The sequence below is a fragment of the Salvelinus sp. IW2-2015 genome, unplaced genomic scaffold (genome assembly GCF_002910315.2).
Source record: "Salvelinus sp. IW2-2015 unplaced genomic scaffold, ASM291031v2 Un_scaffold5540, whole genome shotgun sequence".
NCBI classification, from domain to species: domain Eukaryota; kingdom Metazoa; phylum Chordata; class Actinopteri; order Salmoniformes; family Salmonidae; genus Salvelinus; species Salvelinus sp. IW2-2015.
Window position 1 is genome coordinate 16,669 of NW_019946805.1, and position 14,933 is coordinate 31,601.

Here is a 14,933-nt window from a genome sequence, read left to right on the forward strand (position 1 = left end):
TGTTATGTAAAATGTATTACCTTGGAGACAGAGGGCAAATATCCAGATGAAGATGGTGATACAAGTCATGGTTGTTGTGGGTTCTGTTGTCATGAAGGACAGCTCTCAGTCATGAAGTGTTAAACTCACAGGGCTATAAACACTCCCAGACCACTGAAGCATGTGCTGCCAATGCAAAGTGTCCTCTCTATGCAAATAGCCCTCCTGGAGCAAGTCACTAGACAGGACAAGAAATGATATGGTGTGACTTCTGGATCACAACATTCCAATTGAATGCTTTTAGCCCTTACCATCCAATATTGCACAAAACACACACACTCATAATATTGATTTATATGGAACTTCTTTCAGATAACAAATGCCTCATTTGGTAACATATGGGATATACAATAAGTATGCAAAACATTAGGAGCACCTTCCTAATATTGAGTTGCACCCACCCTTTTGCCCTCAGAACAGCCAACATTTTTTTCGGGGCATGGACTCTAAAAGTTGTCGAAAGCGTTCCACAGGGATGCTTGCCCATGTTGTCTCCAATGCTTCCCACAGTTGTGTCAAATTGGCTGGTAGTGGATCTCTACTCTGAATAGCTTGTTCCGTCTCATCTCACAGATGGTCATTTGGATTGAGATCTGGTGACTGGGCAAGCCACTGCAGTAAGCTGAATTCACTGTCATGTTCGTACAGTTGAACCATTCCTGGACAATGCTAGCCTTGTGGCATGGGGCATTATCCTGCTGAAAAAAAAAATATTTGCAGATGGATGCACTGCTGCCATGAAGGGATGCACCTGATTGGTAATGATGTTCAGATATCCTGTGGAATTCAAACGTTGCTCCACTTTTGTCAAGGGACCCAATATGTGCTAGGAAAAGACACCCCACACCATCACACCACCACCAACAGCCTGTAATGTTGACACACGGTATGATGGATCCATGTGCTCATGGTTTTCTCCATACCCTAGTCCTCCCATCAGCGTGAAACAGCAGGAACCAGGATTCATCAGACCAGGCAATGTTTTTCCAATTCTCCAGTGTCCAATGTATTCGTTCCATAGCCTACTGCAACCGCAGTTTCTTGTTTTTTGCTGAAAGAAGTGGAACTCTGTAAGATTGTCGGCTGCCATATCCCATTCATGTCAAGGTAAGACGAGTTGCGTATTTTTTTATGGGTCTTTGGGCACCAATGTTGTACTGGTCTGTCAGTTGACTAACTGTAGCCCGACTGTTGCTCTGCACAATTCATGTCAGCCTCCTTGGTCCTCTTGCATCAATGACCCATTTTCAACCACTTGCCTGTCGTTGGCTGGATGTGCTTTGGATGGTGGACCATTCTTGAAACACACAGGAAACTGTTGAGCGTGAAAAAGCCAGCAGCATTGCAGTTCTTGACACACTCAAACCGGTGTGTCTGGCCCCTATCACCATGCCCCATTCAAAGGCGCTTTGAACGGGGCAATATTTTCTCTTACCCATTCTCCATCTGAATGGGACACATACACAATCCATGTTTCCATTGTCTCAAGGCTTAAAAATTATTCTATAACCTGTCTCCTCCCCTTCACTTACCATAAATGAAGTGGATTTAACAAGTGACATCAATAAGGGATCATTGCTTTCACCTGGATTGACCTGGTCAGTCTGTCATGGAAGGTTCCTAATGTTTTGTCCACTCAGTGTATATCATCCATTGAGTGACTGTTTTCAGTTTAAGATGTTGGTTGGTCAAATAATAAAGGGAACAAACCTATGATACTCTCTAGACTGTAGTCCTCAACACTATCACTGGTCTAGTCCTCAACACTATCACTGGTCTAGTCCTCAACACGATCACTGGTCTAGACCTCAACACTATCACTGGTCTAGTCCTCAACACTATCACTGGTCTAGACCTCAACACTATCACTGGTGTAGTCCTCAACACTATCACTGGTCTAGTCCTCAACACTATCACTGGTCTAGACCTCAACACATCATGGGCTAGTCCTCAACACTATCACTGGTCTAGTCCTCAACACTATCACTGTGTCTCGTCCTCAACAATATCACCAGTCTAATCCTCAACACTGTCACTGGTCTAGTCCTCAACACAACAATAAACAATAATGTCCATGTGTGACGCTCCATTGTAACAATAACTTAAAGGTCCAAGGCAGCCGTTTTTATATCAATATCAAATCATTTCTGGGTAACAAGGAAGTACCTTGATGTAATAAATTCCCGTTAAAATAGGCAAAAATAGCTTCTAAGCTTAAAACTAGAATAATTTTTCTAGGACTGTTTGGGAGTGGTCTGAGTTGGGAGGAGAAAACTGAAAACTAGCTGATATTGGCAGAGAGACTTGGAACTCTCTTTGTTATTGGTTTATTAACCAACTTGCCACATTGTGATGTCACCATGGAAAGCCGAAACTCCATCCAATGCAAACCTGCTAATTAGAAGGTCCTACTGTATGTACAGTACATCATATTTTCAACCAGGAACTATCAGGAAATAACACTGATCAATTTTTTCACACTTTTTACAAAGTAATGCTAAAGTTAAACACATCATACTGGTATGCTTTCTGCTTGTATACCTTATACTTGTAATCTGCTTCATATCATATTACTGTTTGTGTTTTCTTCACGTCTTTTAGCAATCTAACTTATATAGAATTATTTATTTTTATTTACTTTTTTATTTTTTTATTTTTTTTATTTAACGAGGCAAGTCAGTTAAGAACAAATTCTTATTTACAATCATATTAATATAATGTTTTTGAAGTCATTTCCAAAGTACTTTGTTAGATGTAGTTGTTTTGATGTTGTGTTTCTCCCAGGTAACAGTTCCCCTAACCTGACCGTCCTGCCCCCCTCTAGTGAGGAGCTGTCCCGTAAGACAACGGCCACACTGACGTGTCTGGCCAACAAGGGCTTCCCCTCAGACTGGACCATGAGCTGGAAAGTGGACGGCAACAGCAAGAAGCAGGACGGCAACGACGGCCTGTACAGCTGGAGCAGCACCCTGACTCTCACTGCCCAGGAGTGGATCAAGGCAGTGTCCGTAACCTGTGAGGCCCACCAGGATAACCCGGGCCGAGGAGACGCACTGGAGGCCAGATGCGCTGAGCCGGCATCATCCCTCCTGGCTGGGTTCCCACTCTAGCCCGGCCGATGCGAGGAGCTGGAATATAGCGCACTGGGCTCTGCGTGCGCACTGGGGACACCTTGCGCTTTACCGCATAACACGGTGCCTGCCCGGTCACTCTCTCCCCACAGCAAACACGGGCAGAATAACAATAAAGAATAACAATGACCGAACAGCTTCGATGTGCAAACTCCCTGCACACAAACAAAGAACAAGATCCCACACAGAAGGAGGGAAAAGGGCTGCCTAAGTATGATCCCCAATCAGAGACAACTATTAAACAGCTGCCTCTGATTGGAAACCACACTCGGCCAGAAACAAAGAAATAAAGAACATAATGCCCACCCAAATCACACCCTGACCAAACCAAATAGAGACAAAATAAGGCTCTCTAAGGTCAGGGCGTGACACTCCTTCTTTGGGCGGCGTTCGGCGGTCGACGTCACCGACCTTCTAGCCATCGCCGATCCACTTTTGCATTTTCCACTTGGTTTTGTCTTAACTTCCATCACAAACTGGTTCCAATTCCTCAATTACGATGTTGTGTAATTTAACCCTCTTGCCCCCCCCCCCCCCCCATGTCCTTCGCCGAATTGTTTGTTGTAGTGTGTGTACTGTATGTTCTGTGTGCATCGGGTTTATGTACCCATTTTATTTCATTTCTGTCTGTATCCGGTGGGTTTTTGATAATTAAACTTGACCGTCTGAAAACGAAGGTTTGTGCTGCTTTCGCTTGGCGTCATGGACTTCTCTGGACCAGTAACGCACCCACTGACAGATACAAATGCTAGAAGTGCCGAGTATTCTCAAGAAATTAGAGTCAGGAGTGATTAGGTCTGTCTGCTCACCTCCAACCCCTGGCCACAGGCGTGAACAATGGCTGACAGTGCTGCTCAGTATACTGGACAAGCAGAACCGACTCAGCTACTGCTAATGTGTAAATCTGGTTTCAGCTCCACAAGGCTGACCAAGTGGCTGGTTTCAGTTTCACTGCTGGACTGGGGCCAGATGTGAGTGGTGGACTAGTTTTCTGCAACCTCTATGGTGGATTCAAGGAGGGGGACATTCTTACAATGAATAAACCACCATTTAATAGATGACATATAAGATGGGTATTACTAAAGACAGGCATTGACAGTTACTGACATGTGTCTAATGTCTGAGTTCCACATCGTTTTCCTGAAAGCGGAGGGCAAGTGTCCAGATGAAGATGGTGGAAAAATGAATTGTTGATGTGGGTTTGTTGTCATGAAGGACAGCTCTCAGTCATGAAGTATTAAAATCACAGGGCTATAAACCCTCCCAGAGCACTGAAGCATGTGCTGGAAATGCAAAGATATCTCTATGCAACTAGACTTTCATGGTCCCACAGGGAAACTGTAGTTGAATAGATCTGTGTGAGCAGCAGAACTTTAAAAGTGTTGAGAGCTGATTGTCCAGCCAATCATGGCCTTGATTGATAAACATGCCTCTGCTGGAATCAATTAAAGCCTGGGAAGGTGCTGGAAGATTTAAGCAGGTTGTGGCAGGAACGAGGTGTTGTTTAAGGGTTTACAATCATCTTCTCAACATATATGGTTGAATTGTTCATCAAAATCAAAAACTAGGAGGACCAAGGCACTCTAAATATAGTGAAATGCCTTTATTATGATAGCATGTTCAATAAAACAAAATATTTTAAACTCTGATGTGTTTCGACATGGCCGTCAGGAAGTACAATGATGGTTGAATAGTCCTCACACTATTCAACCACCCGAGAGACTGGGGTTTTTATTCTGAAATGATGTGAGACATGTATTCCACACAGATGGAGTCCATTCAAAATATTGTGTGACATTTTAAGGCTGTTTGCATATGAACTAATTAAGGTTTGCATTAGCAAAGCGTAGGAAGACTTATGCAGTCTAGAGACTTATGGTTGTTATTGCTTCAGAAATGCTTCAACGTGACGGTGTATGAGTTGACATATTATCATCATTACTGATATACACTCAGTTTACTCTTTCCATGACATAGACTGACCAGGTGAAAGCTATGATCCCTTATTAATATAACTTGTTAAATCCACTTCAATCAGTGTAGATGAAGGGGAAGAGACAGGTTAAACAAGGATTTTTAAACCTTGAGACATGGATTTTGTGGTAACACTTCACTTGTCACCTAGCATCATAATGCTATGACACGGTCATAACCATGTCATATGTCATAACAGCGGACAAACTTGTCATAACCTGTCATAATGGGGTCATAACACTGTCATCGCACATATATTTAGATCTCTTGTGACATATATATTGCTTTATCTTATGGCTGGCTATGACACCTACACAATAGTGTCAAAACCCACACAACCTACCACACAAGGCAAAACATTCCATTACACCCTAGCCTACTTGTCAACAGTATGTTTATGTTATATAATATTTCCTGAAATGTACCTTATTAAGTATGGTAGTATGGGTATTCGGACACGGCCACTGTCTCTTCCCACTCAGCACCTGGAGTCATACCCAACTAGCGCAGTCACTGTGAAATCTGAGGGAGGTTTTTGTATGGCTCTATATCACTGTGTTAACAACCAGACACTGTTTAGGTTGTGTTCACTCTGACAGTAGTAATCTCCTGTATCTTCAGCCTGGACTCCACTGACGGTCAGAGTGAAGTCACTCCCAGATCCACTACCACTGAATCTAGATGGTATCCCAGAGTTACGGGTACTAATGAAATATGTAAGGAGTTTAGGAGATTCTCCAAGTTTCTGTTGATACCAGGCCAACCTCTGTATATGTCCGCAAATGTTTACAGCACTGCTGGTCTTACAGCTGAGCCTGACTAAATCACCCACTGAAATAGTTTTCACTGCAGGAGTCTGAGTCACAGTGACTTGGCCTCTGGACTCTGAAAAATAAATGTAATTAACATTAAATCGTGCATTAATTTGCTCATTGCTTTACAAAATAATGACTTTACAATAACATAATGGTATTACTTTAAGGTTAGGTAACTACAGTCAGGGTAATTTTCTGTAAAATATATTACCTTGGAGACAGAGGGCAAAGGTCCAGATGAAGAAGGTGATACAAGTCATGGTTGTTGTGGGTTCTGTTGTCATGAAGGACAGCTCTGTCATGAAGTGTTAAACTCACAGGGCTATAAATACTCCCAGAGCACTCAAGCATGTGCTGCCAATGCAAACTGTCATATGTAAATAGTCTTAGTGGTAGTACCTACATTCATAACTGTTAGCTCTGTAACAACATAGAGATTATGCAGATACAGAATATTTCATTGTGTTTTAAATAATGTATGCTGTAAATGTGATCTAAGAGCAAAATGTAATTATCTAAGTGTCAGTGGATTATACTCATAACCCAGAACTATCAGTCCCTATTGTATTATTCTAGTACTTCAGTACTATCAGTCCCTTTTGAGTTATACTAGTACTTCAGTACAATCAGTCTCTCTTGTATTATACTAGTACTTCAGTACAATCAGTCTCTATTGTATTATGCTCATCCTTCAGTACTATCAGTCTCTATTGTACTATACTCGTACTTCAGTACTAACAGTCTCTATTGTATTATACTAGTACTTCAGTACTATCTGTCCCTATTCTATTCTACTAGTACTTCAGAATTATCAGTCCCAATTCTGCCCTGCAAAGGCAAATCTCAGTAACAATGAAACTGGTCAAAAATCTTTTATCTGTTGTAATGGCAAGTATATTCCCTGATTTACGTGGTATATAGTTTTCTGACACAATAACAAGACAGTTGACAGTTGGTTATCAGAAATTGCTGTCTGTCTATACAGGAAAATACTTTAAAGTCAGATTTTGAAGATTTGCAATTATTGTATTACACTAGCACTTCAGTACTAACAGTCTCTATTGTATTATACTAGTACTTCAGTATTCAGGGTGGGACTGAGCTCTGTGTGTCAAGGTGCCTGCCCACTCTTGTGTGATGGAGGTTTTTGTACGGTGACTTCACCATTATGAATCATTGTGGTGTACTTTTGGAAGCGGCACAAAACTAGTGCTGAAAAGTAAGTACATTTTTGTCTTCTCTCATTTAAACAAAATGTAATCATACTATGAACAACGTTCTGAGATGTTATCATCTTCTCCAGAATAAATACTTCAAGGCTATATCTTTTTAGAGATTACTGGGGACAGATAGGTAGATTGGTAAATGGCAGAGTCACCAAAGTGAGAGAATTGTTCACYTACCACCAAGTTTATATTCTAACATGTGATTTAAAAAGAGGACATTTTGATATACAGTATTGCATGTCAGCTCATTGTTCTGTCGAGATATAGCAACAACTATTTCTATAATAAAACAACATAGATGTTAAAACTGATATGGTTTAAAGGGGAACCTCATCTAGAGTTTTAAATAGTATTTTGAGGTCATTTTGACTTGTGTCTCAGGGTGGATTTGACAAAATGTACATGGAGATTTACAATTTGAATAGTAAATCTGATTATTAAATCTGAATATAAATCTGTTTACTGCATGTTTTTGTAGACTTAGGGGTGGTTTGCCAGACACATTAAGCTTAGTCCTGGACTAAAAAGCAAGCTCAATGGATAATCTTCATTGAAAGTGATTTTTAGTCTAGGACAAGGCTTCATCTGTTTCCAGGAAACCCCCTCCTAGTGTTTTGTTACTCTTGGTGGGTTAAACTGTAGAGCATGAATGTAACATACATGTATCTGATGGATTGCTTTGTCTAAAAATATTTTCAGAGTTTATTTTTGCCTTTATCGTTATAGGTTAAGTGTTTTGTTGTCRTTGGTACTGTAGCTAGTTGTTTATCCTGTGTGTATTGCCTCTCCTCTCCTCCAGCTGGTCCCTCTATCAGACCTACAGTGTCTCTGCTCCCCCCGTCCTCTGAGCAGCTCTCTGGGGGCTCGGCCACACTGGCCTGCCTGCTGAGTGGCTACTCCCCCCAGGGGGCGATGGTGAGCTGGGAGGTGGATGGGGAGGAGGTGAAGGAGGGGGTCCTGACCACCACAGAAGAAGAAAAGGGCGGCCACTACAGCCGCAGCAGCACCCTGACCCTGAGCAAGGCACTCTGGGAAGAGGGAGAGGTGTACACTTGCAGGGTCGCCCATGACGACACCAGTGAATCGGCTGCCTTCCGGAGAAGTCACTGTAGTGTCTAGTGACCGGAGAAGCCATTGTAGGAGGCTAGAGTCCCCACATGGTGCTGGTGAAGGAAACATTAGTGTTTTAGAGCTGAAATCTGAGTTCAAAAGTATATTCTGTATAGACAGACATAAAATTTCTGATGAACCCTTCTAATGCTGATCAAGCGGCCGTGATTTTGTTCAAGAAACTAAAAATCACATTAATCAGAAATATACCTGGCCATTACAACAGACAAAGATGTTTTACAAATTCGCCTTATTAGGGCAGAATATGACTGAATCCTGGAAGTACTAGTTTAATAGCAATAAGACTGTCACGTCATTCTTATTTAAAGAATGAACAGCTGAACAAAAACAAACAAAATAACAAAACGAACCGTGAAAGCTATCATGGCTAGTGTCAGACAGGCAACTAACATAGAATAAACCCACAAAACCAAAAGGAAAAATGGCAACGCTAAAATGATCCCAATCAGAGACAACCGATAAACAGCTGCCTCTATTGCGGAACCCAATTCAGGGCACCATAGAACAACATATGCCTAGGACTTACCAACAACCCCAAGAACATACAAAAACCCTAGAAACAATACAAAAACAAGCATGACCCACCCTCGTCACACCCTGACCTAACCAAATAATAAAAGAAAACAGTAGATAACTAAACTAACCCTCCGCCTATGTAGATCTTGACCGTGGATCATCGCCAGAGGCTCGGACTGCAGATCATCCACCGGAGCCCCGGCCGGGTACCCCGCTGGAGATCCCGGGCTGGTGACCGTCGCTGGAGGCCCGGGTTGGGATCGCGCTGGAGGCCTCCGACTGGGATCGGCGTTGGAGGCCTCCGGACTGGGATCGTCGTTTGGAGGTTCCGGACTGTGGCCCGTCGTTGGAGGTTCCGGACTGCGGCCCGCGTGGAGGTTCTGGACTGTGGCCCGTCGTTGAGGTCCGGACTGTGGCCCGTCGTGGAGGTTCTGAACTGTGAAACGTCCGCCGGGAAGCTCGGACTGGGTACTGTCGCCGGAAGCTCTGACTGGCGTACTGTTCGCCGGAAGCTCATGGACTGGCTACTGGCGCCGAAGCTCTGGACTAAGGGGAAGCGCACTGGAAAGCCTGATGCGTGGTGCAGGAACTGGGGGTACCGGGGACGGAGGACACCACCTCAGGGCGAGTGCGGCCAAAGCACAGGCCGTAACTGGGACTTGTAGAAGCGCACTGCGGAGGCCTGATGCGTGGTGCCGAACTGGTGCGTCCTGGGCTGAACGACACGGCACCTCAGGCGAGTGCGGAGAGAGCACAGGACGTACTGGACGTGTGGAAGCGCACTGGAGATGGCCAGCATGAGCTGGCACAATGCGTCCGGCTGGATGCTCACTTGAGCCCGCAAGCATGCGCGGCGCTAGCACCAGGGCATGCCACTGGGCTGTGCAGACGCACCTTACACACAGTACAGCAGCAGCCGGCGCAGGATATCCGTCCAAGGAGGAGACTGGAGACCAGGAGCGCTGAGCCGGCACCATCCGTCCGCTGGATGCCATTCTAAGCCCGGCAAATGCGGGAGCCTGGAATAGAGCACACCGGGCTAAGAATGCGAACTGGAGACACCCAGCCGCAAATCTCTACATAACACGGCTGCCGGACCAGTTACAACGCTCCCCACGGTAAGCACGCAGGAGTTTGGCGAATGCGCTCCAACCTGACTGCAGCAATCTCCTCGTGTCGCCCCCCCCCCCCCCCCAAACAATTATTGGGGCTGGCCCTCTCGGCTTACCTTGCGTAACCGTGTCCCCCGTATCGTCGCTCGTTCCTTCCTGTGCTATCTCCACTTGCTTCCGATGGCAAGGTCCTTTCCGCTGCCATACTTCGCCTCCTCCCAGTCCCAGTGAGTGTCCTCCACTCACTTTCTCCCAGGCACCAGGGATGTCCGCTCCTCATTCACATTCGCGCCCTTTGGTGGTGATGTTCGGTCTGTCACGGCCGTCAAAGGGAAGGAGACCACAGCCACAGCGTGTTAAGAGTACATTATTTCTTTATTTAAAAAAATGAACACTGAACAAAACAACACAATAACAAAACGAACCTGAAGCCCAATATGGCTAGTGAACAGCAACTAAACACAGAATAAGAACCCCAAAACCAAAATGGGAAAATGGCAACCTAAATCTGATATCCCCAATCAGAGACGAACGTAAACGCTGCCTCTGATTGGGGAACACATTTCAGGCCTACCATTAGACATTCATATGCCTAGACTTACCAAAAACACTAGCATACAATAAAAAACCCCCCCCCATAGACAATCCAAAACAAGCATACCCACCTCGTCACACCCTGACCTAACCAAAATAATAAAGAAAACATAGATAACTAAAGGTCAGGGCGTGCAGAGACTGATAGTCTGAAGTACTAGTACGATGATAGTATGAAGTACTAGTATAATACAATAGGGACTGGATAATATAAATGTACTAGTATATACAATTGGGACTGATAGTTATGGGTTATGGAATATAGTCCACTGAAGAATGCAGATAATTAAATGTGCGTCTGAATCACTGATTACCAGTAGAAAGTTATTTAAAACATGATGAAATAATCTATATAATCTGAATCATAGTTAACAGTTTGGAGTGGGTCCTTGCCAGGAAAAATATTTACATAGGAACTTTGCATTGGCAGCAGTGCTTCAAGCTCTGGGAGTGTTATAAAGCCTGTGAGTTTAACACTTAACTGAGAGCTGTCCTTCATAACAACAGAACTTTAACAATACTTTATTGTGAGCTTTGTGTGGATATTGATGAATTTTTTTTCAATGTATGATTTACTTCTGTGGTCTAAATCAGTTTATTATTTAAATGTTTCATCTTAATTTAGTCTCAAATTGAGAAATGAGACTGGACAGATTTAGACAACATGAGCAATGTTCTCTGAGATCTTAATATTCTGTTTCAGAATCCCAGAGGACAGGTCGCTGGGACACCAGATTCCTGCAGTTGAAAACTGTTCTTCCAGGACAGACAGTCTCTCTGAACTGTAAAACCAGCAGGATGTGTGATAACAATCTAGCCTGGTACCAACAGAAATCTGGAGGAGCTCCTAAACTCCTTATTACTATGCTACAACACTTCAGTCTGGGAATGCCATCTAGATTCAGTGGCAGTGGATGCTGTAGTGACTTCACTCTGACTCATCACGTGGAGTCCCAGACTGGAAATGCAGGAGATTACTACTGTCAGATTTTCACACATCACGGTAGTTCACACAGTGATACAGAGCTGTACAAAAGACCTCCCCTCAGTCAGACGCACAGTGACTTAATGCTACAAGCTGGACCACTGTCACACCGCCTGAGAGGCCTTAGCCTTTTATTGCAGGGTGCTGACTGGGGGCAATATCTCAGCTTATTCAGTTGTATCGAGGTTGCCGGTAGTTTCAAAAGAAGCCCGATCTAAGTGAATCATACTAGCTTTCCTTTGGATTGTTGGCACTACCCTGTAGTTACGGCGTTCTTTGTTTCTTTGCGACATAAAATAAAGAAATGCGACCCGCCACGTCTCGACCGCTCACTACTGAGTGTGAGACTCAGACAAAAACTAGCTAGTATATCCGAGTGACTAATTCAACTTATCCCTATGTACTTCTGACTGACAACACAACTGCATAAAAATTCCCCATGCAAACAAACCTTTAATAAACATTATAGACAATAAGTTGAAATGACTCATCTATGTGAAAATGTCTCACATTATTTCAGGAATAAAATATCCCAGCTCTGCAAGGTCACCCAAGTCACTGCAAGGTCCCCCAGTCAGTATGTAGTTCTGCAAGCAAAGATCAACATATTACTGAGATGAATAGAACATGATCATAACCCATCAATAACAACCTGAGGTTCTGTCATAAAGAACCAGTGACATGGAACCACCTGGTGTAGTGAACGTCAACTTTGAATATGTTTAGGAAAGCAGTCATCAGACACATGTTCCCCATCATCATCATCTCCATATCATCCCCATCATCATCATCGATCATTATAGTGACTATAAAATTATTTAAAGTTTTGGATACCCAACAAACACCAGTCCAATAGCAAATGTTTTTATATTGATTTAATCTAGCAAGACGGTTAAATACAATATTCGCAGCAGCCCCCTAGATACAAATCCCCATAGTTAACATCTTCCTACAACCAGAGATATTGATGTGCGATTTTCAATCCTAGGCAATTATATTAAACTATTTTGAGAGCAGGTTACGTGACTGCTTAGATCTTGTGAATGAGACATGATGCTGGTTCAGCTCAGACATATCTAACATATGTATAATATACATTGTCTGTCATAGATGCAATATGTTGGAATATTGGTTATTGTACCCTCCCTGGATTCACCACGGGAGGTTCAAAAACCTAGTCTCACTCCCTCACACTGGCCCAGTCCAGTGGTACTTTAAGGCAGTGAAACAGGTCAACTGCGAGACTGAAAGCTGTAAGACGTGAAACTGATGAATTTGCATCGAACAGGGCTGGTTGGTCTTGGCTTGTCCAAGAATACGAAGGCAGTATGCACCAATGTTCACTCTGTTCCCTCACTCTGTTCCAGGCTGGAGGTACAGAAGACAAGGGAAAATAATGAAAAGTGTAGAACTGACACAATTATTGAAAACAATTGCTAAAACATACTAATAATAAGTAAAAGTCACATAGGAATTAAACATATAGAATACATTGCATTCTGAAAGTAATATCCTTAACTGTACTCTTTACACTTCCGATTACAGGAGTCTTCTTAGGTATGACGCTACGAGACTTGGCACACCTGTATTTGGAGAAATTTCTCCCATTGTTCTGCTCCACTCAGTCCTGTCAAGGTTGGATGGGAAGCGGCACTGGCACAGCCTATTTTCACGGTCTCTCCAGAGATGTTCGAATCGGGGTTCAAGTTCTGACTGGGCCAGCTTCAAGGACAATCAGCAGACTTGTCCGAAGCCACATGCCCTGCGTGTGCTTAGCTGTTGCTTAGGGTCGTTGCCTGTTGAAAGGTATAACTTCGGCCCCAGCTCTGAGGTCCGTGTATGCTCTGGCAAAGGTTTTTCAACAAGGATCGTTTCGGATCTTGCGTCCGTTCATCTGCGTTCCTTGATCCTAGACTAGTTCCCAGTCCCTGGCCTCTGAAAAAACACACCACCATACATGATCGCTCCGCCAGACCATGCGTTCATCCGGTAGGGACTGGTTGCCAGGTTTCCCCAGACGCAGACGTTATGGCAATGCAGGCCAAGATGAGTTCAATCTTGGCATCATCAGACCAAGAGAACCTGTTGCCTCATTGGCTGAGAGTCCTTAGGTGCCTTGTGCTGCAAACTACCAAGTGTGCTGGTTGTGCCCTTTTACTGCGGAGTGGCTTCACGTCTGGTCACTCTAACGATAAAGGCCTGAGTTGGGGGAGTGCTGGAGAGGATGTTGTCCCTTTCCTGTGAAGGTCTCCCTCTCCACAAACGAATCTTGGAGCTTTAATCAGAGTGGACCAGCGGGTTTCTGTGGTCACCTCCCTGACCAAGGCCGTTCCCCCCGATTTCATTTTGGCATTGGCAGCGAGCTCCTAGGAAGAGTCTTGGTGTTCTTGAACCTTCTTCCATTAAGAATGGATGGGAGCCAGTCGTTCATTGGGGACCTTCAATGACTGCAGAAACTGTTTTAGTCCCTTCCCCAGATCTGTGCCTCGACACATCCTGTCTCAACGTAACAAAAATGTGCGAAAAAGGGAAGCGGTCTGAAACACTTTCTGAATGCCACTGTATATTCATGGAAAGTAACTGGTTAGCAGTGGAGTTCTATGACGGACCCTCCCTCTGTCTCGTTCGAATTAGTTGCTCTTGTTGTTCCTTAAAGGATGTCGGGTGGCCGGAGGCCGGGAGGGTCGTCAGCAAATGGGACACACCTGGCCCGGGGTGTCCCGGGATAAAGTTACACCTTTCCCCATTAATTGAGGAGACTCCTGCTCATGCAGACCACAACTGTGGATTTGGTTGTGGCATATTTGGGACGTTTTGTTTTTTGTTTGTTTGTTTGTTTCGTTTGTTTGTTTGTTTAGTTGTTTGTTTGTTGTTTGCTTGGCACCTGTTCAACACCTCTCATTATCACCATCTATGCACGCAACCACTAACTTACACTACTGATTACTGGACTGCATACAACCCATGTTTAATTGTAAATGGTTTACTTAGTTAATAGAAATATTTTTGGTTATTCCGTTTCTAATTAGTCTCCTCCTTTTTGTTACAGGGCTCTGAGCCGGTTGTGACAGTTCTGAGACAGATTTTAGAGTTTATTATCAAATATACTAAATTATTCGCAGCTGCGTATTGGTGGCTGAGTAAAAACGGATCATTCATTTGTAGAAATTGATTGCAGAGTATTTGTTAAATCAGGATGCCTTTATATGAATTAGTATGAAATTGCTTCCTATTCATGAGATAGTAATCACTTGGAATATACTTAAAGTAACTCTTATGTTATGATTTCCAATTAAAAAACAAGACTTTATTTGAACTTCAGCAGAGATGACATTTACATCTTATCACAAAATACTGAATTCAGCACACAGCACTACTGGATATATTATTCACTATTAACTGTAACATTT

General features: G+C 43.5%; 1 gene segment (V, D, J or C); it reads left to right on the forward strand.

Annotated features, from left to right (window-relative positions):
* The first annotated feature begins 784 nt into the window (after positions 1 to 784).
* On the forward strand, positions 785 to 3,149 carry LOC112078321 (Ig kappa-b4 chain C region-like). The segment is given in 2 exon segments: positions 785 to 797; positions 2,824 to 3,149. Coding segments are annotated over 2 exon segments (339 nt in total).
* The last annotated feature ends 11,784 nt before the right edge of the window (positions 3,150 to 14,933 follow it).